This window comes from Carettochelys insculpta, chromosome 1 (assembly GCF_033958435.1).
Source record: "Carettochelys insculpta isolate YL-2023 chromosome 1, ASM3395843v1, whole genome shotgun sequence".
Lineage (NCBI taxonomy): Eukaryota > Metazoa > Chordata > Testudines > Carettochelyidae > Carettochelys > Carettochelys insculpta.
The window spans coordinates 104,713,959-104,735,267 of NC_134137.1; the positions used below are offsets into that span (position 1 = coordinate 104,713,959).

General features: G+C 43.8%; 2 protein-coding genes across 9 annotated transcripts in view; one reads left to right on the top strand and one right to left on the bottom strand.

Annotated features, from left to right (window-relative positions):
* Positions 1–12,227, bottom strand: part of TGDS (TDP-glucose 4,6-dehydratase) — a 41,155-nt gene extending 28,928 nt beyond the window's left edge. For all 5 annotated transcript variants that reach the window (XM_074989171.1, XM_074989165.1, XM_074989188.1 and 2 more), the window contains exons 1-3: positions 12,075–12,227; positions 9,007–9,073; positions 5,283–5,351 (exon numbers count right to left, since the gene is read on the bottom strand). In XM_074989171.1, the coding sequence (XP_074845272.1) occupies positions 5,283–5,351; positions 9,007–9,073; positions 12,075–12,163 (225 nt within the window). In that variant the 5' untranslated portion in view covers positions 12,164–12,227. The remainder of the gene's footprint in view (positions 1–5,282; positions 5,352–9,006; positions 9,074–12,074) is intronic.
* Positions 12,228–13,248: 1,021 nt separating this feature from the next.
* GPR180 (G protein-coupled receptor 180) overlaps positions 13,249–21,309 on the top strand; it is a 36,411-nt gene continuing 28,350 nt past the window's right edge. For 3 of the 4 annotated variants that reach the window (XR_012643115.1, XM_074983100.1, XM_074983102.1), the window contains exons 1-2: positions 13,249–13,364; positions 14,390–14,523. Coding sequence is in view for 3 of the 4 variants with exons in the window: in XM_074983100.1 (XP_074839201.1) it covers positions 13,336–13,364; positions 14,390–14,523 (163 nt within the window). In the remaining variant the exon portion in view is untranslated. Of the gene's footprint in view, positions 13,365–14,058; positions 14,297–14,389; positions 14,524–21,309 lie in introns of those variants that run through there. The other variant, XM_074983101.1, reaches the window with a different exon arrangement.

A 21,309-nucleotide genomic window follows, 5' to 3' on the forward strand; every position in this document is an offset into this window, starting at 1 on the left:
CTGCACCCCTCAGTATCAGGTCTCAGCAGGGCTTTTACCTTGACTGGGGTGGTATTCCACTTCTCTTAGACAGGGCCCTGGGCTTCAGTACCCTGCTTCTGGGGGGGGGTGGGGGGGCAGGCTTCGGCTCCAGCTCCACACTTGGGCAAGAGGGGTGGTTGGGAATGGGACGGGGTATAGGGGGCAGCTCCAGCCCCAGGCTTGGGGTGGGTGTATGGAGAGCTCCAACCCAATGCTTCAGAGCAGGGTCTAGCGGAGGGCATGCGTGTGTAGTGGCTCCAGCCCATGTTCCCACCCCCTCCCATGCTGCTCCCACCTGCGACTTGAAAGTGGCTTGTGTGCTAGAAGCGGCACTCATGCTGGGGGTTGCCTACCCCTGATCTAGTCCATAATTTTCAGAAGCAGAGCAACCAACTAGTCAGCAATAGTTCCAATAATGTAACTATTCTGTAGAACAGGCACATCAAACACACTGTTATGGGGCCACATGTGCCCCTATCACCTTTTTTCTCGTGGCTCCCAACTAGACATTAATGAAACATCTACGTGCAGCCCACCCAGGCCCTCACAGACAGCCTGAAGACCCCCCACTGCACACGCGTGGAGAAACAGGAGCCCTGGCATTTTAATATGCCTGGGCTGGACACAGGCAGTCAGAAGAGGCAGGACAACACCCATACCTGCCCCTGCGGCCACCAGCCCAGTCCCCTTCTTCCTGCCACCAACTGGCCTGTTTGTAGCACAAACGCTGCAGAGTCCTCTGGGGACGTGGCAGTCACTAGAGATTTTGCAGGGAAGAAGCCCAGAGACCATGGAGACGGGCAAGGCTAAGCCCCTTAGAGAGATCTGTGAGTGGTCAGAAGGAGCAGGAGGAGGAAGATAACTGTCTGGCTCTACAGGGGAAAAGTAGGTCCTTGTCAGTGCTTGTGATGTACCCTGTTCTCTGCCCTCAGAGCTGCAAACAGAAAAGGGGGAGAATGGAAAAGACATGGGGTGGGCGGAAAGGTTTGAGAAGGAAAAGCCACTTTGAAACCCACATGGGCTGAGGTGGAGAGGTGTGCCTGCCTGCCAGCTGCAAATAGGCAGCTACAGGAGGTGGAGCAAGGAGCAGAGGAGGGCAAGGCAGAGTTACATGGGTGGAGTGCAATTCAAGCCTCAAAGGGCCCAGGCGCTAGCGCATGGAAGGGGGAAATGCAAGCCTCAAGGGGCCTTGGCAGAGCCTCGAGCCCCATGCCTAAGCTGAGGACTTTCCTGTTGCCCTCAGGCCTCCACAGCTTGGTCTGTGTCCCCTCAGTCAGGCCTTACGAGCAGGTCAGGTCCCAGAAGCCTAGTCAATATTTGCAGGCCCCAGCAGCCCAATCAGTCCTCCACCGCCTAGTTGGGTCCCAGTGGCCTAGTCAGGCTTCACAGGCCTAAGCAGCCTAGTCAGTGTTCACAAGGGTGGGGGCAGGGGAGCTTGGGCCCTCCCACTCCACCAAGTTGCAGCCTAGGGCCTTGTTGGTAGTGGGCATGTGGACCCAGCTACAGGCTCAGGAGGGATTCCCACTACAACAAGCTGAGCCCCAAAGTTTCCTGCCAGTTCCCTGCCCTGGGCCTTTCCTATCCCATCTCCAGTTAGATGCACTGCTTCAACTCTGGCTGCACCTCCTAGGAGTGATGCTGCTGCTGCAGCTGCTGCCATCATTGTTCCTTGGGCAGCTACTCTCAGCTTCTGCGAGGAGCTCCTTCTCCACTGCTGGCTAACAACAAGTGAAAGACCTCCCCAGCCTTTATACTTGGGCAGCAGTTGAAGCATGCCCAGTATGGCTGCGGGGGAGGGGCCTTTTCCACCCAGCAAGCCCAACCGCCGCCCCTCTGGTTAGTGTGGGTTTGGTACACCCCATCATAGGGCACCTCTTCCTGCTTCCTTGGTGCAGGGGGAAAAAAAAAAATGTTCCATTGTGATTTCCTCTGGCCTGCTGAAAGAATGGGAATCTCTATTAGGGGAGGGGTTTCCTGTGTACTCACTTGGTACAAAGGCAAGGGAGAAAATACATAACATTAGCCAAAGCATCATTCAAACCTGTTCACAAACGACTGACAAAGCAAAGCCTGTACAATGCAAATGTTCTGATTTAAGTACACCCTTAGTGACATAATATCGGGGCGTTCCACCAGCGACCTGGTGGTGACCAGTTTGTCTCAGACCTAATATTCATTCTCTGAGTCTGTACAGCTCCAGTGCCCTTGGATATCTCTTCTTTAAATTAACTCTTGCTGTTGCTCCTTCCAGCCACAGATCTCCAAGCCCATTCATTCACATTGGTAACTGGACTTTCCTATGCGATAGGTTATTCTCATTTTTAGAGATGATGAAACTGATGGCAAAGAATGCAGTCATCCTGATACCTAGCTGGCACGTTCACTGCAAAGCCATCTGTCCTTTCTTTCTTCGAGATATTTTGGCTTTTCCGAGTTGGCTTTTCTCCCTGATCTATCTCCTTCTTTCCTCACTGCTACATTTGTCTTTTCTCAAATTTTATGAACAATAAAATTTATTAAGTATTAAAATCTCAATTAAAAAATTGTATTGTATTCAAATACCTGAAAAATATTATAAAATATACCTAGAACATAGTCTATAATAATAAATATGGACTTTCTAGAAGTACTTTTTTTGGTGGCTCTGAAAGCTGTTTTTGTTTGTGTGGCCCTCAGTAAGCTTTGAGTTTGATATGCCTGCTGTAGAACTTCACAGCAAAGGTTCACCTTTGCTCAGGTGGGGGGGATACCACCCAACACAATAGGAAATAAGGCTGACATTTTCCTATTTCTTCACCTTATAGCCAACACACACTGATAAATGCTCTTTAAAAAGCATTAGTATTACTCAATATTGTTTGTTATTGAAGATTGTCAGATTTTTGACAACTGTGCTGTAGGTTGCTGCACTTCCATGTTAATGGAAACCAGTGCATTTGCAAAAAAGCATGCAAAGGATTTAAAACGTGTACCATGCTGTACCTCTAGAAAAACAAATACAACTTTCAGAGAGTTATAAAACACTCTGGTGATTTTCAGTGGGGAATGATGAAGAATGCTAATTCTCTTCAATTTACCCAAACATATTAAAATCTCAGGGTTTTGGTCCTTCCAATATGTATCTGTACCAGATACTACATTCTGTGTATATGAATGATTGTTCCTGCGAGTTACTTAAAAACTTATGTGCCTCAGTAGGAGGATAATACTTCATTATACATCTCAAAGTTGTTGTGCAAATTAATTAAACGATGTTAGTAATTTGCTTTCACCATCTTAAAATATATCAGCCCCATTTTTCACATTGATACTTTGCATTTATATTAGGCTTTTCAGTTTCAGAAGCAATCTCCCAATCCACCAAGGAAAAAAAAAGAGTGCTTTACCACACCAGCAGAGAATTTTTAAAAGAAAGGGAACAAGCAGCTAACCCAATTTATCTGGAAAAATAGCAGAGTAACCCAAATGTCTATATAGGAAAGTTATATCTTATATAGATTAACTACCCTGTGTCCACACACTAATTCCCCCTCATCCCTACCCTTTACTGGCTTTTTATCCCACTTTAACCTTCTTTGAAAGATCCACAACTATTTTTGAGTGAGTTATACTGCAATATGGTTTCTGTAGGGACTCTTTCCTATTTCAGGCTAACCACATCACTTCTGGATGCACCTCCACCTGCCATCCCACATTAATCTGCTTCACATCTGGATCAGCCTCTTTACCTGCCTGCCCTCTACCACTCTGGGATCAGCTTGATTAGATATAGCCATCCTGCGTACATATTGGCATATTCCCACATATAGCCCTTTATGACTCTAAATCATGGCAAGTCCATACACATGAAGTCACATCCCTGTTATATCAGCAGCCATGTCACATTCACATCCTCGCCTTTGGAAACTTGACCAGTTCCAGGCTTCTGGAACATGCCACCCCATAAGCAGTCATTGCCAGTCTGACTAGGGCAATGGTATCAAGTTGGGTTTAAACTAAAACTTCTTCAGCAGTGTCATTTTCCTTCTTAGGTCTCGCTCCACTGAGCTCAAAGCTTTGAAAAACATTTTACAGTAAAATTCCTTTAACCTGGCCTCTGATAACAGGAAATCCTGATAAGGCACCTGGTGAAAAAGAGTTCCATTTATGGAGATAACCCGGCAAAGTTTGACCGTCTGGCATACAGTACTCCACTGAGATACTCAGGAGACTTGGGTGGTGGGCTGGGACCATGGGAGGGGGCAAGGGAGTTAATCCTAGGGTGGGTTTAGGCTGCAGAGGGGCCAGGAGGTGGTGAAGAAGCTGGAGACGTGAGGGGGTGGTTCTGAACTAGGATGTGGGGGTTATGGTGATGCCCAACAGTCCAGAAAATTTGGTAATCCAGCACCTGTCCAGTCCAGAAATGCTGGATGAAAGGAATTTTACTGTACTTGTTTACACTTATTACTAAAATGAGTATACCTATCCTTCAATTTACAAATGTAGTTAGTTCAATGACAACTGTTCGCAGGGTGAAAATTCGTAAGTCAAAAGTTGAGCTGGCGATGAAGCACTGACTGCACCATGGATCTCAGATGAAGGCTGACTCTCTGTTGTAGCAAAAATAGTGTTCGTAAATTGAAAAATAGGTATATATTTACATGGTTCACTGTAGTGAACATTTGCAAATCAGAAGTTCATAAGTTGAGGCATAGGTGTATATGAACAGCAGACACAAGAAGCCACAGGATTTACAGGCATTTAAGGTTTCTAAATGGGCAGGATACATTTAAAACACACATTTGTAAAATCTTCAAGGAACATTTGATATTTTGAGTCATGGATGAGAAAACATTTTCAGCAGATCAACAAGAGCACAGGAGTTTACCTAATACAACATACAAGCAGCCCATATAGTTCAGTATTCTGCTCTGCCAGTAGTCTGTATTTGATTCTCCAAAATACTATTGTTCCAATAGTTAGTCCAGAAGTTACACCATGCTGAGGCTTGATTAAATTTTAGAGGTTATACCACACATTGATGGTACATACTTTAGATTATAGCCACTGAATCAAGTAGTATGCTGTAATATGCTACACGGACACCCATATATGGGGCAAAAGTGGAAGTTAATTTGCTATAGTGTAAGAAGAGTAGAAGGAAAAGATGGAGATTCACACATCTGGTGTCATTTCTGTAGAGTCCCAGATGTAAAAGCTTGTCCAATCTCAGAGATTTTGCAGTTATAAAACTTGCTAGTTTGCTGCTAAAGTCTGCATACCTGGATAAACTTGTAGTTTCGCTTTTCAGAAATGGTTTCAAGATTCTTCAAGCTTGCACAATAGTCCAGCTGAGGGGCGGAAAAGCAAGTATTAGTACACAGGATTAGTTTTCTTGAAAATAGGAATTCATATAGAATTTTATTTACTAATTGAGCAAGTCTCTAACTGTCTCAAGGAGACAGTACTAAAACTTTTGTTTAAAACAGATGTGCTGAGAAGTCACTTCTCTGTTTAAAAGGTGTATTGCGTCATTATCTGGTGATTGAAACATCTAGTAATAATCAGTTAAACAATATTTTAGAATACTATTCTCCATCAGAACTGATCCACCTGCTCACTCACTTTGACGACAATCTAGTGCTCTGATTTTACATCATAGCCAAAACAGTTCTTTGTGAGATGGCAAATAAAAATGAGAACAGTTGAAGTTTTTCAAAGGAGAGTTATTTTCACGCAAATGCTCTCTAATAGAGGGGAGAAGGAATGGAAGTTGTCAGCTCAGCTGTCTTCAAATAAGAGCCTTCCTCACAACCCTTATATATCATCTGCTTTCAAAAAGTAGATGAAAACTAGATTAATTCACTGAAGATTTCACAAGACCTTCAAAATACCTTGTCATTTTTCCATAGACACGTTACTAACAAATCACAGGTTGTGCAGTCAACCTTGTGCACACATTCCTAGAGGTGTCTACATAGGTTTATAGTGTACAGTAGTCCCTCAAGTTATGCAAGGGTTGTGTTCCCACACACTCTCGCATAACTCAACAAATTTTGTATAAGCCAAGGAAGGCAGCCTTTTTCCCTGGTGGAACGCACATTCTGCAGCTAGGGAAGCAGCAGGAGCACCTGGAGCTCCTTTTGAGAGGTAAGTCAGGGCGGGGTAGGGCACAGTTGGGGAGGGTTAAGCCTGGCAATGGGTTGGGGCTGCAGGGGTGGATGGGACTAGAGTTGAGCTGGGGCTGTGTAGCCCTGAAGGGGGTTGAGCAAGAGCTGGGGGCGGGGGGGGGGGGGGGGAAGGGGAGAAGGGGCCCTGAGCTGGAGCCACGCACAGGGGTGAGAGCTGGGGCTGCACAGGGAGAGGGGTTAAACTGGGGCCAGGGGGAAGCGAGATTAATGTGAGCTAAGAGCAACTCAAAAAAATCGCATTTCGAGGGATTACTGTAATTGTATAGTATCATAACTCTAAGGTTCATTAGTGACATCACGTATTTTTAGGCAAAGGAGCACACAAAGTATTGCGACCAGTCAAAACATTAACTATTGTGTTTCATATAAGAATCACTTGGGTACACTGAAACACAAGAAGGTTTAAATATTTTAAAATTCTATTTTTGTCTAATATCTGTTAAACAAAATCCCTTGAAATCTACAGGAGGGAGTACACTTCGGATGCAGATTAGTGTTATCAATGTTTGAGAGATGCACTGACAGCACCTCAATAATTAGTTGCATTGACATTTTCACTTAAGGCATGACTAAACACTTTAGCTGAAAACAGTCTCAACGTTTATACATAGCCTCTCACAGGGCCTTGATGTTTAGAGGAAACATTTGAAAGTGAACTTTTTTTAAAATTCCCAGGCTGCTTTTTTTTTTTTTTTTTTTTTTTTTTTTTTTTTTAAATAGACCCTGCAGAGATAACATTATATGTCCTGCTTCTAAAACATGCAAATGTAAATAATTCCATTGAAGCAAATACTTATTCATGGGTAAAATTAAGGTTCTAGACACATATTTTTAGGATTGGGCCAGACTTTACTAGGATGTGTACTACAGGAGGCCTGCATTATAAGTTATATGCAAAACAACTGATAGCAATATAAGTCATTAATTCAGGAAATCAGATTCATTATGGGCTTCTCTACACTATCACCCTCCTTCGAAGGAAGGATGGTAATTAGGGTGTTGGCAGTTTACTAATGACGCACACACCTCATTGATGCTCCTGAGAGGAAGAAAGCGACAGCAGCAGCTGCACCAACAGAGCCAGGACAACTCCCTTGCTCCTACTGTGAACACCCATGCCATTCAAAGCTTGGTCTCCTCGGCCACATGCAAGTCCACAACCAATGAACCTATGCACGCTCATGATGTCATCGTCGGACACGACAGACTCCCTACAATGAAGTGCTGCGCTGCATATGCAGCACTTCAATAAGCAAATTCCCCCACACGGCAACTTCGAAGTACTGGCTCGTGTCTAGCCGCAGCTCACTTTGAAGTACCAGCAGGTGAGCCGTGGCCAGATGCGTGAGCCAGTACTTCAAAGTTTAAAATTTCGAAGTTGCTGCAGGGGGGTGGAATTTGCTTAATGAAGTGCTGCATATGCAGCGCAGCACTTCATTAGTGAACTGCCAATACCCTAATTACCATCCTTCCTTCAAAGGAGAGTGGTAGTGTAGACAAGCCCCATGATCTGCCCTTACAACATTCAGGGGCTGAGGGACCAAAAGCCAGGAACACAGGTGAGCTTTGTGGTAGCCAGGTGGCAGACACAGTAATGCAGTGGCCCTGGAAGTGAGCAATGAAGTCATGAGAGACTGGCAGGGAGCTGTGGGGAGGCAACAGGAGTCCTGGGGGGAGGGAGGGTGCCAACAGGTAGCAGGGGGACCTGCAGGGAGCCAGCTTATCTATTTATTTGTTCTATGTATTGCTATTCTTATTTTGTGGGTTATAGGCACATTATATGTACCATGCGTGTGAACTGTATGTTTTGGGAATGTATCTCAGGCTAATTACATTATTCCTTATGGATATTCCTTCCCCTTTATACGTCATTTTACTGTAAGTTGCATTATTTAGGAACGTAACCTGGACTTATAACGAAGGCCCCCTGTACTGTGTTTGGCGATATCATGGAAGCACACAAAGATTTGCTGTGGTGGTGAAAAAGTCTAAATTTCTGCTCAGGGAATTACTTACCTGGAGCTTTCAGTGATTGTATCTGATGGGATATGCAGTTGAGCAGTCTTTAACCTAACCCAGTGGCTCTCAAACTTTCTAGACTACTGACTCCCTTTCATGAGTCTGATTTATCTTGCATACCCACAATACACCTATCACATAAAACTACTGGATTACTATATTGGATATATTTAAAAAAAAGTTATTTCACCACAGAGTTACTGGAAAATTGCTTACTTTCTGATTTTAATCACAAAATTATAAAATACATTGTAATATAAATATTATACTTACATTTCAGTGTACAATATATAGCACAATATAAATAAGTTGTTCGTATGAAATCTTAATCTGTACCGACTTTGCTAGTGCTTTTAGGTAGAAAGTTATGAATTAGACAAATATCTACATGAGTTCATGTGCCTCATTGGAAGGCCTCTGCATACCACCAGGGAAAAAATTATCCCTCATTGAGAATCACTGTCTAACCAAGTAAGTTATCTGGAGGAGGTATTTCAAACCCACTATAACAAGCATGACATTGCTGAGAAGTGGATTTTAAGTCATGGCTACTCCAAATAGAAAATTAGTTTTTAAGGTACATGAAACAAAGAATGTTAACAGAATTGAGGTGGACTTTCAGAATTGGGCTTTGGATCAAGCCCTAAATTAGCAAATGAAACTTGCCAGCTCTGTTTTTAAGAAATTCAAAGTGTAACACACAATTCCTGCCCCGCATTAAGCAAACTCTCAAGATGCTATATAACAAGTGATTCAGATTTCATTTTTCTTTGAAGAGGGAAAAATAAATTCTTACCTTATCTAAGTTTATTATCAGATAGTTTGGATAGTTTTCTACAAGAGACATAACCACATGGGATGCACTGCAGGTTTAAAAGAAAAGAATTACACCGCATTAAATCATATAGTTAACTTTTGGATGGCAGACGCCTATGGACAAAATAATAATAGACACAAAAAGACACTGGGGGGGAGGGCTTTCTATGTGGTTCCACAGCACAGAACTAAGCACCTGACTGTTGACATGATTGGCCATCTGTGTATAAAAAAAAGTTTGAACTCATTTAAGGTATAGAGTTGATCCATCCCTTGACACATTAAGGGCTTGTCTACACTTGCCCCCAACTTTGAAAGAGGCATGTTAATCAGGGTGACTGGAGATTACGAAGCAAGTGCTGTGGTGAATATAAAGCACTTTATTAGGCTAATTCTTCCCAGCGGCAACTTCAAAGCAGGGTTAATTAATATTGCTAATAGTAAGGTTTTAAACTCATGGGTTATATGCATCCCATACCCTCTATTGCCTCATATTTTCTACTGCCATATTACAGCCTTTAAGAGTCTCACCGCATATTCAGAAAGAAATTCCAATATTGAGATGCTTCAACAGAAAAAAATTTTCTGAGAACACTTCTAATAAATGTTATTTACAATATAAAAATACAGAATTGTTTACACCTATTTTACTTACATACGCAATAAGTTCAAAGAACGTATTTATAATTTCTGCCATGATGATGGTTTTGTTACAGAGAGGACTACTGAAAAAAAAAAAAACTATGATTCTATTTTCACAACTTCTTCTTTGTGTAGATGCAAATATAATACTTTCATGTTTCTCTGTTGGGTGCCCTTCCTGTGAAAAGGGAATTCATTTTAATAGTATAGAGCCCTTATACTTGACATAGCTTAGGTCCTCAGAATGTTATAATCTAGCGCTGAGTCTTATTTACTCCTTCACATAAGCATCAAGTTTAAAAAAAATAAAATGAACTTTACACAACGCCCAGCAGACCTGTAGAAGACACTGTCAGGGTATATTGTAAGAGCCAAAATTATAACTGGGTTCAAACAGAAATAGGGAATTTAACGGAGGATAGGTCCATCTTCGGCTATTAGTCAAGATGGTCAAGGATGCAACCCCATGCCCTAGATGCTCCTAATCCTCTGACTGCCAGAAGTTTGTAGTGGATGACAAGCAGATGGATCACTTGATAATTGCCCTGTTCTGTCCATTCATCTGAAACACCTAGTACACTCACCCCTCACTATACAAAAGTACAAATGGTTCCCAAATTCTGCTTGTAAGCAAAAACTCCTAAGAGCAACCCTAAAGTCCCATTAAATCACATGTAAAAGTCTCCGATTTGTTCCAAGTGCTTGTAACTTGACAAACTAATTTAATTTAGGTACTTGTCTGATGTATTTGAACATTTTGGCACCAAAAATAGGATGTAGTATATGTATGTACAGCAGGGATTCCCAACCTATGGGTAGGGACCCAAACGTGGGTCAGAATTAGATTTGTTAAGGGTCATCAGCTGGGCAGTTCTGAGCTGCATGTGGCTGTTAGAGAAGCCATTTGCCGTTTCTTAACACTGCTGCCTCAGGCAAATATCTTATACCTAGGTGCTGAAAGCTTAACACTTGAGTTAAGTGGTTTTAAGGACTTAACTGCTGGGAGCAGGAGGGCTGGGGGAGCTACCCAGCGCAACAGCCCCAGTGAAGAGGCTGTGGAAGGAGGAGGAATGTCTAAGGCTGTTGCCATTTAGGGCTGCAGTGGGACTGGGGGAGGAGGGAATCTAAGGCTGAGGGTGGTTTAGGGATATGGGGGGGGGTGTCAGAGTGGGGGAAGTTTGGGGCTGCAGAGGGGTTCTAAGGCTGGGGACAGTTTGCAGCTACAGAGAGGGGTGCAGGTCTTCCCACGCGCCAGCCAGGGACCCCACGGCTTGCTCATATTAGCAGGGGAAGTTGACTCATTTAGTGAACACAGGTGGGTATACATGTCCCTTGTTTTAGCAAGTACTTGTAAGTAAAGTACTCATTAAATGAGGAATAGGTGTATTGGCAATTATTAGAAGACAAGACTTTTGAGCTACATAGATCATTACAGCTCTACCAGCAAATCCTTCTAGTGGACATGACACACCTCCTTTCCCTATGAGAACATATGCTATAATGGCTAAAGGACTTTTTGTTAGTATATGCCTCTATATTAGGGCATTGGGCAACATTGTTATGCAATTTTAAGGCAATTCTGATCACTCACCACTTGAAGCTGGCATAACTATACCAACAAACCTTTTTAGTAGTATTTGGTTTAGGAAGTAATCAGTATAAATCTGACAAAGAAAGCAAAATGGAGCTTCTGGCATAAGGAGCCACTAAACAGAACAGATAACTGATTCTGTCAGAAACTGTTTGCTTACTACTAAAATTTAAAGCTAATGCCAGGCAGGACCACAGAAATCACTGGTCCCATGAATTCCAGAGACCTACATCACATTTTCCACAGCACCCTGGGCAGCAATCCTGAACTCTAAGATGCAGCGGGCAGAAAGGGGCATCCCCAGAGCTCCCAGCTACCCTGTGCAGCCAACACCCTCCAGGTTTTACTAAAATCCCAGCTTGACTGATAGTAGTAGGTGGGGTGTATGGGGCGGCCAGGGAGGGGTAGCACCAAATCCCAGCATCAAGAAACACTACAGTAGAAAAAAACCGGACGTTTTCCACCTACTATTTACTCGTGCCTGGGACGTGCACAATCCTGCCCTCTATGGCTACTTCTGCGCAGCGGTCCGACAGGGTCGGGGCCGCCACCAGCTCCCCCTGCTCGCTCAAGTCTCTCACCCCGCAAGTGAGTGGCAGCGCAGAGCAGGGGCGCGAGCGAAGGCTGCGCGGGGACGGCCTCGCACACAGCGGGGGGATCAGGTTCGGCAACGCGGGCCAGGCCGGGGGACGGAGGCAGAAGGCAGGTGGCCAAAGCGCCAGCTCAGAGCCCCACTGCCGCGTACGCTGCGGCCCCACAGCCTCCCCTCCCTTCCAGGCTCAAACCCCCCGGCGTCCCCTGCGCCCGTTACTCACATGAACCCGGCTCCGCCCGTCACGAGGAGCCGCTTGGCAAAGCCCGAAGACCCGTCGGCAGCCTCAGGCCCGACCGCCGCCGACATCATCCGCACTTTACGGCACCACCGCAGTTCACTGCTACTGCTACTGCTCCTGCTCTGCTCTGCTCTGCTCTGCTCCCCTCCCCTTACTTCCTGCCACCTCGCGGGCACAAAGGGGGTGTAGGCGAAAGTTCCTCTACCGCGCGTGCGCGATACCGTCCTACAGCCGCTTGGCGGCGGCCATAAATTACATTTTCACGACACTGGACCGCCTTATGGTCAAGCTAAACAACGGACACGTCGCGGCTTGGCTACAGGCTCCACCCCTGAAAACTGTTCCTATTGGTTCTCTCTCCGTCGGCTCCTGCGGGGGGGGGGGAGGAGGGAAGGGAAGTTGTCACGTGATGAAGCTAGTGCTGGGTGCTGTGGCCGGGATGGGGTGGTTGCTGTGGCTGCTCTGCGTGGTCGTGGGCAGCAGCCGCTGGTGGTTGCGTGGCGTCCACGGCAAGACGTTGCGGGGCCGTTTCTCCGGCGTGGGGGGCGGGGTCCAGCCGCTGGCGCGGTTCCAGTTCCACGGTAGGCGCTCGCCGCGAGCGGCCGCGACACCTCCCCGGGCGCGACTGATGGCGCGGCGAGTCCCGTCCGTCCCGGGAGCGCAGCGTGCGCGGGGCTCCAGAAGCCGCGTGGGTCGTGCTGCAAGTCTGGGAGGGCGGCCGGGGCGGGGGCCCTTCCCGCTGCCGGGGAAGTGGGGTTCGCGGCTGTAGGTCATGTACCTCTCTGAGGGGCAGCAGCTGTTTGATTTGTCCGGGGGCTGGGGTAGGTCGGTGTTGTGAGTTGTACAAGACAGCACATGTTTAATACCCCCTTCCGCCGCCCCGCTCTGCATACTAACTAGATCCATCTCGGGTTTAGATACAGACACCAGACTTAGAGGGAAACCACTCAGGGCATGTCTGCACTGCAGTTAGAAACCCATGACTGGCCTGTGCTTGCGGATGGGGGCACAGATGCTGAGACTCAGGCTGCAGCCCTAGCTCTGGGATCCTCCCACCTTGCAGGTTCCTAGAGCCTGGGCTGTAGCCTGAGTCCAGATATTAATTAAACCACAGTTTAACAGCTCTTTAGTTGGAGTCCTGTAAACCTGAGTCAGCTGGCATGGGCCAGCCACAGGTCATGCATCTGACGAAGGGGGTCTTTGCTTACCAAAATATGCTCCAAAATATCTATTAGTCTATAAGATGCCACAGGACTCCTTGAGGTTTTTTATGTAAGTGTATCCATACCTGGAGAGGTTTTTCAGCAATGCTATGCTTTGTAGTTTGCTCCTGGCAGTGTCCAAATATCCTAATAAATTATATACGAATGAAAACTTACTGAGACAAATTGATAATTGCATTTAGTTCTTAGACCCTTGGCATAGGAGATCCCTATCTCCACTTTACAGGGGGGGAAAGTGTGGCACATGGAGGGGAGCAACTTGTCCAACCCACAGAGCAAGCCAATGGCAGAACAGATCCAAAAGAGTTGCCATGTAGTATTAAAAAAAGGCTTATTTTGCATTATGTTTTGTTTAATTTTAATAATCAGATTCTATGTTGTCACTCAGTAGTAGCTAGAATGATACTCCACATTCTACATTCTTAAGCTAGAGAGTTTCAGGGAGCCTGCTAGCTTAGTCCTCTATGTTAGTGCCTTTAAAATTCAAGATGTTTCCCAAAAAATGCCTCTTCTGCAAACAACTTTGCACTGTTTATCAGTTAATAATAATGGGACACATGTTCATTACAAGTCTAAGTATGCAGACAAGGAATTATTAAACTGTACCCTAGACAGGCATAGTGCTTCATAGATAGCTAAGATGCTATCTCTGTCTCCAAGTTCTTAGTATGTAAGACTGCTGTTCTGAAACTGGTTCTGTGGGACAGACCCACTTATGTCAGTTGAAGCCCACTTCTGGAGTTCAGGGCGAGGCTGTTTTTAAGCTGTAAGAGGGACCAAATGAGTCCGTACTGGTTCTAGGTGCTGGGTAGCTGGAGTGAGAGTTCTGAGCTAGGGATTCCAAACCAGGAGCAGCGTCTAGTGGCCTAAAGCACACGGTGCAATGAAGTGAGGCCCCTCGCTGTAGCCTGGAGGGTGATTGAGATTGGTCCATCTGGATCTGTGACATGCTTAAAAAAAGGTGCTGTGGCAGCTCTGAAGGTATCTGTCCAGTTTTATTTGCATGTGCACAAAAGATGTTAAGTTGATTTTATTTTTTAAATACCAAGGTGACCATGCTGTTCTGTATGTCAGAATCAACAATGTAGCAGCAGCTGTTGAAAAAGAGGCCAGACTTCACCTTTTCCAAGCACGGGAGTGGCTAAAGCTGCAGGACGGCACCCAAGATAGTAGCTGTGGAGAGAAACTGTCCAAAGCTCAGCTAACAAGTGAGTTTGTTTGATTTTTTAAATCTAGAAGTCAAGGTTCATTTAATTGTGTGCATTTTGGACCAATTCATGGTCTTGTTGAAATCAGTAAAATCTTTAACAACTGCGTGAAACCAGAATGGTCCCTTCAGTATTTTTTTCAGTTACAAAAAAATGTAGTTGGCTTGCCTGTGTGGACGTTGTTTATTTTACAAGTAATGTCTTGTTAAATAGGTGGGATACTAACATTCTTTGACAAACCATTCAGTGAAACATTTTACAATAGGTAATTTTATATCAAGTCTTGTTATATCCCGATGCTTTCATTTGCTTAGAATTTTGAAAAATACTAGTATTTGTCTGAAATTTTCCATATGTGGGCTCAGCCTGGAGATAATTCTCATGTCAGGATGGTGTAAGATTGTTAAGCAGCGTGCCAAAAGTCTTAACAGAAGACCTTAAAAAATGCAGTCTCCAAGCCTGTTTGCAGAATAAAATTGTTCTGGTGTATAAATGTTTAGTCAAGTTGACAGTGAGAGGCAGGAATTAGGTCTTCAAATGCACGGTTGGGGGAGTGAGCTGATTCTCTCTGTTAGAGCAGAAGAAAACAGGTTTTATAAACTGATAATTGCTGTATACTTCAATAATGACTGGAAGTTAAGGAGATCAGGTTTTAAGGTGAGTATAATGTGTATTAGTGAATAAGGCATCTGTAACAGTAGTTTATCTGAATTGTCCCTCTTTATGTTTTCTTTCACACTTCCTCCTACGTAACTTTAGAATTTCTCATTTTCTTTTGTAAGTTTCATCTCCCTAAAAATTAATTCAACTTTGAATTATGCTGTCTCATTTCATAAAGTTTATTAATAGTAATTTTCTTTTATTGTTTAACTCTGCAGTTAGCAGTTCATTATTAATTCTTTAATTCAGGTGTTTGTAATGTTTGAGTCAATATTTATACCAGCATATCATATGCAAGATGTGTTGTTTTTTGTGTCTAAATGAATAATTTGATTTTGTCAAGAGGCATCCCCCGTCCCTCCCCCGCCCACCATCCCTGTAGAAAATGCTGTGTTGAAAGCGGGGAGGGGAGGAAGAAAAGGCCACCTAGTCAGTTTATGGAACCATAAATCTGTTAGCCTTTGATGTACAAAACCTTGAAGGCCCTCTTAGAATTCAGCTTCAAAGAAGTGTTAATCAAGATCAACACACAAATTAAGCATAATTTGTGTGCTGATCTCAGTTTAAAAAAGTACCAATGACTCATTCTTTAGCCCTGGCAAATTATATAATTGAAAGACACAGATACTAAAAGGTATTGGAGGGGTACTAAAAGGATTATTTGCACCAGTTATTGAATATAACTTTAGACATTCTAATTAAGCAAGCTTAAAGTTTGCTTTTCAAATTAAACAGATATTAGGAAATTTGTTCGTTGGCATCTTATATGAATGTATCTCTGTTTTCATGTTTTTGCTAAGTGCCTTAGAGACTACGCTCTCTAGAGTAACTAAGTGACCTCTTGGCGTGTTGTCAGAATGAAATTTTAATTCAGTCTGACTGTGGTCCAGCTTCTAGGACTACCAAATTCCGAAAATGGTTGACTTTGTGTGTCGATAGGACTTGGATGACACTAAAACAATACACCTTTAAAGAGGTCTACAATACATTTTTTTTCACATGTGGTGGTGTTAATTCTGTTGGAATAAAGTCTGGATACTTTGTGAAGCAACAAAGGTTTATTACAACCAGCTGGCGGAGTGATTCTGAACTTGGTTGGGTTTCAGAATGCACTGACAGGCACCAAGTTATGATAGGTTATATAGAGAGCTGGTAGTCAGAGGAAAGAATAGAAGCAGACTATAAGGAAATGAGCATAATCAATGAGCAATCCAGATGAATTAACGAACAATTTGGGAGTTACACGGAGTTTCCCTGAGCAGTTTACAGAACGTTGTATCTATAAGCAACAAGTCCTTTGAAGAGTGCAGTCCTCAACATGGATGTGTAAAGTGGTGATATCTCGTCTGTAATACACTGATGTGTAAAGCAGTGATGTCTCGTCTGGCATCCTGATGTAATCTTCCCAGGAACATGATCATTTGTGTTATCTCTACAGAATCAAAGCCAGTGGGTAATGCAGAATCAAAGCAGAAGTTAGGGAAAGAATCATGTCAGTCACTCTTAACTATAGTCCAGTTCCCCTCCCTGCAGGGTCCCTTTCTGGAATGTGGCTGCCTAGGGACTTATTTACATCAACTGGGATGCCTTCCACAGGTGGCTGTGGTGGGGAGGCTTACCAGACTCCATTTTGGAACAGTGGTTCTTAGCAAATGTCATGGCCTACTTCAGAATTTTATCCTATAATTCAGTACGGGGGTCCTCAAGTCCACGTTATGTTCCTAAGTAATGCAACTTTTATAGTGAAACAACTTATAAAGGGGAATTAATATCCATAAGGAATAATGTAATTAGCTTAAGATACATCTCCAACACACATAGTTCATATGTGTGGGATATATAACATACCTGTAACCCACAAAAAACAATAAATAGAATAGAAAGAAGTAGAATACGTAATATTAAGATAAAAAATAGAAATAGATAAGTCAGCTCCCCCTGACTTTTCCTGGATCCCTTTAGCTCCCCCCTAGTCCCCCATGACTTCAGGGCTCACATCCAGGGCCCCTGCACTACAGCGCCTGCCACCCAGCTTCCACAAAGCTTTGCTATGTTCCTTGCTTTTGGTCCCTCGGCCCCTAAACAACGTAATTGCAGGTCAGTGTGACTTACAATGAATCTCTTTTCCTGAATTCATTAGTGACTTATATGCAAATGGCTTATAGCAAAGCCACTTATAACAAGGATCCCCTGTATATAAACCCTAATAGTACTCCACGCTGGTTGCTTCACTGGAACATGGAATGTTGTTTCTTTTTGAATCCAGCTGTCGATCACTTTGAGCCAGCGGTTCCCAAACTTCCAGATGGGAACCCATTTTTGACAATTCAGGAAGACTTGGTGACCCAAGGCAATTCAAACCATTTTGGTGGGGGGGGGAACAGAAGTGCTGTAACTAGCTAATTTTGCATCTGGGGCAAGAATATAAAATTGTGCCACATCTATATATTTGCTCCATAAAAAAGGGAAAATACGTTAATAAAATAATAAGGTTTGTTTATTATAGTTTATTATCTTATTATTATCCTTAACCTGAGTTGTAGTGGGGGAAAGACTCATCCTCAAACCACTTTCTCCTGCCCCGACTTAAACCCCACACTCTGAAGCTGGAAGGGCTGGGGAGTGGGGAGTCCCAAAAAAATGAAAACTGAGAAATCAGCTACATGGAAGAGAAGGGAGACTAAAGGCGGGAAGAGAGAAGAGGGGGTAAAAATTACAATCAGAGACAATTTAAGTGGCTTGCCTGGGATCACTACAAATATCAAAGACATGGAAGCTGTCTTTGTAAGGTGTCCAACTTTTTTTTTTTTTTTTTTGCTGGGGGCCATACAGCAATTTTTTTAAACGTTCCAGGAGCTGAACACAAAATAGTCCTAAGCCGCCGCCACCACCTCGCCCCCAGCATTGGACCCCCTCCCACAGCCCCAAACTGCCCCCAGCCTTAGACGCTCCCTACCCCCACCGCCTGCAGCCTCTTCACCAGGGCTGCTTATGCTGGGTGGCTCCCCCAGCCCTCCCAGGCCCAGCAAGTAACAGCTGTTACCAATTAACTCAGGTGTTAAGGTTTCAGCACCTAGGCATAAAGTAATAGCTGCTATCTCCAGCAACTATCTCTATTGATAGTTAGTTGCCAAAGGTGGCAGCATTAAGAAACTGCAAATGACTTCTTTAAGCAGCTTGGAACTGCCCAGCTGCGACAGTTAACAAATCTAATTGTGCCCCATAAGATGGGAATCCCTGATTTAAGCCTTGAAGGATAAGGGGAAACAGTCCTTTAAACTTGATCCGAGTTACAATCATTTAATTACAGCTATTCACAGTGGGTTTCGTAAAGAGAACTGTGTTTTCTAAATTGTTTACCTCAAATATCCTGGAGTAATGTGTTCCACAGGTTTTGTGAATGTAATGTAAGATATAGTTTTTAATTCAGAAGTTTGCATGTCTTCCAACTTAGAATACTCTTTGAGCAGACATAAACTGATGGGACAAAGTCAACTTAAGTTGCACAATCCAGCTAGTTGAATAGCGTAGCTGGAGTAGACATACCTTAATTCAGCTTACCACAGAGTTCCTACGGCAGGGTGTTGATGGGAGAAACTCTCCTGTTGGCTTCCTTTACTCCCTGCTCCAGTGAGGTATTGGGGTTGATGGGTGCACAAGCAGAGGCTGATTTAGTGTGTCCTTACTAGACCCACTGCTGACCCCAGGAGACCAATTTCTGGATTCTGGATCTACTGGTAAGTGTAGACAAGCCCCCCCGCCCCCGCCTTTTTTTTTTTTTTTTTAATGAAAGGGTAGTGAGGTATTCACGTGGTCTCTAAACTATTCATTAGTTTATAAATTTGTCATTTCTTTCGTTTTTCCTTTCCCGTCTAGTCATTTTTTTATGGTTAATTGGGATTCGCCCCATATTGCTAGTTATTTAGTCCTCTTTTTCATTGCTTAGTGTGTCTCCAAAATAGCTTCAAAGAACAAATACTAATTGCTGTGTAGCACTGAAACATTGAAAAGAAATAATTTAAAATAATTTGTGTAGAACAAGAACCTTTTTGAACAATAATATGGAATTCTTCCTGAGACTCAGAAAACTCTCAATGCACAAACTTTCTTTTCTCTCCTTTGTACTCAGTTGCACTATTTTTGTGAAGGAAAGAAATAGAATAAAAGCAATTGCAGGATCTCTGCCTCAGCGCTGCACCCAGGCATGAAACTTTCCCCTTTGACTCGGAAATGTCATGAAGAATACAGCAGGGCCCAGTGACAAGGGTAGTGTTTTCTTCAATGAAATCTAAGTGAGACTGAAGGTACCTGCACCTGGCTTTTAAACAGCCTAAGGCATATTCTACCATCATTTTGTACCTGTTCACCCTGTAATTGAAGAGCTCCTTACTGGAGTCCAAGGTGCTTGTGTATGGCTTCATGAGCCAAGGGAACAAGAGGTAAGCAGGGTCACCAAGAGTCACTATGGGCAGTTCCATGTCCTAGATGTTAATTTTCTGGTCTGGGAAGAAAGTTCCACTGTGGAACCTTGTAAACAAACCAGAATTCCTAAAGATTTGCATGTCATGCACACTTCCCGGGCACCTCACGTTGATATTGGTGAAACAATCTTTGTGATCCACCAAAGCTTGCAACACCATTGAGAAGTACACCTTGCGGTTAATGTACCCTGAGGCCTAGTGGTCCGGTGCCAGGATGGGGATGTGTGTTCCATCTCTTGCCCCGCTGCAGTTAGGGAACCCCAAGGCATCAAATCTGTCCACTATGTCCACGTTCTCTCTTATACGAGTAGTTTATTGATTGCCTTGGATACATGGATAACAAAAGCCCCCACTGTATATTTGCCCACTCCAAATTGATGTGCCATGAACCTGTAGCTGTCTGGCATTGCAAACTTCCACAGAGCAATTGCCACATGCTTCTCACCTGTCAAAGCAGGTCTCCTTCTGGTGTCACTGTGCTTCAGGGCAGGAGACAGCAGTTCACAAAGTTCCGTGGAAGCAGCCTTACGCAGGCAGAAGTTTTGTCGCCGCTGCTGATTGTCCAGTGACCGCAAAACAATGTGATCCCACCAGTCTGAGCTGGTTTTGCAGGGCCAGCAACTCTACGGTGCATCTCTACAGATCTTAATGTCTGTTGGTGACCACGGCAGCAATGACCTGATATTGCATGTGCAGCAAATACAGAAGATACTGTATTAGAGTGTGGGAACTGAGCACAAAACATTGCAACAACTTTGAAGCCTCTCGGGATCCATGTTGGTGGTAATGGCAGATGACAATCAATATAAAACTGTGCAAAAATTCCGTTTGTTTTCAGTGAGAAGCAGGAAGTGGGGAAAATGTTGATGATACCAGGAACCTAGAACCCCTTGTAGCAACTTTTTTGTGCCACAAGACACTGGCACAAAATCCCAAAATGCAACAGGTCTGCAGAAACAGGTCCACAGTCAGACTTACACTTCTTTGTGGGGACACATTGAATAGACTTTAAGCAGTTTGGGACACTCAAATTTGACTTTATAAAATCGAGTGTTAAAAAGTCGACTTTATTCCCTAGTGTAGATCCAGCTATAGTAATTGCAAAATATATGCACAGATAATGTTCAAACAGCTATATATCTATACTGAAGATTAGGTCCTTAAGACCTTGGAATCAAAGCAGGTAATCAGAAGAAATGGAAGGAAATAGTGAGAGAGGCATCAGACACCAACAGGCACTGAGCCAGTGGTTGTTGATGATGATCGGAAGAAGACATCTTTTTGAATTGTTCCCTTTAAACAGAATCACAAATGCATATCTCCTGGTCTGACCATTTGTGTATTTGCACACTAAGGTGCAAATTAAGGGATTGTGAAGTCTCAGAGAAAGAAAACACTAAAAGTAATTATAGAGGAAGAAAAATAGCAGGGGAAGTTGTTCATGAGTAAAGACAAAGGATTGGTCTGATACATCTGGGAATGCAAAGAAACTCAGTGAATTCTTCATTTAGGAGGTAAACTGACAGTGTGCCCATCTTATGAAAGAAGGGTAACAGCCTGGCTACAAAGCACTGCAAGGATTTTGGGCAAACAATACTGTGCATGATGTGACAGTATCTTGCTAATTAAACCTACAGCCTAGAAT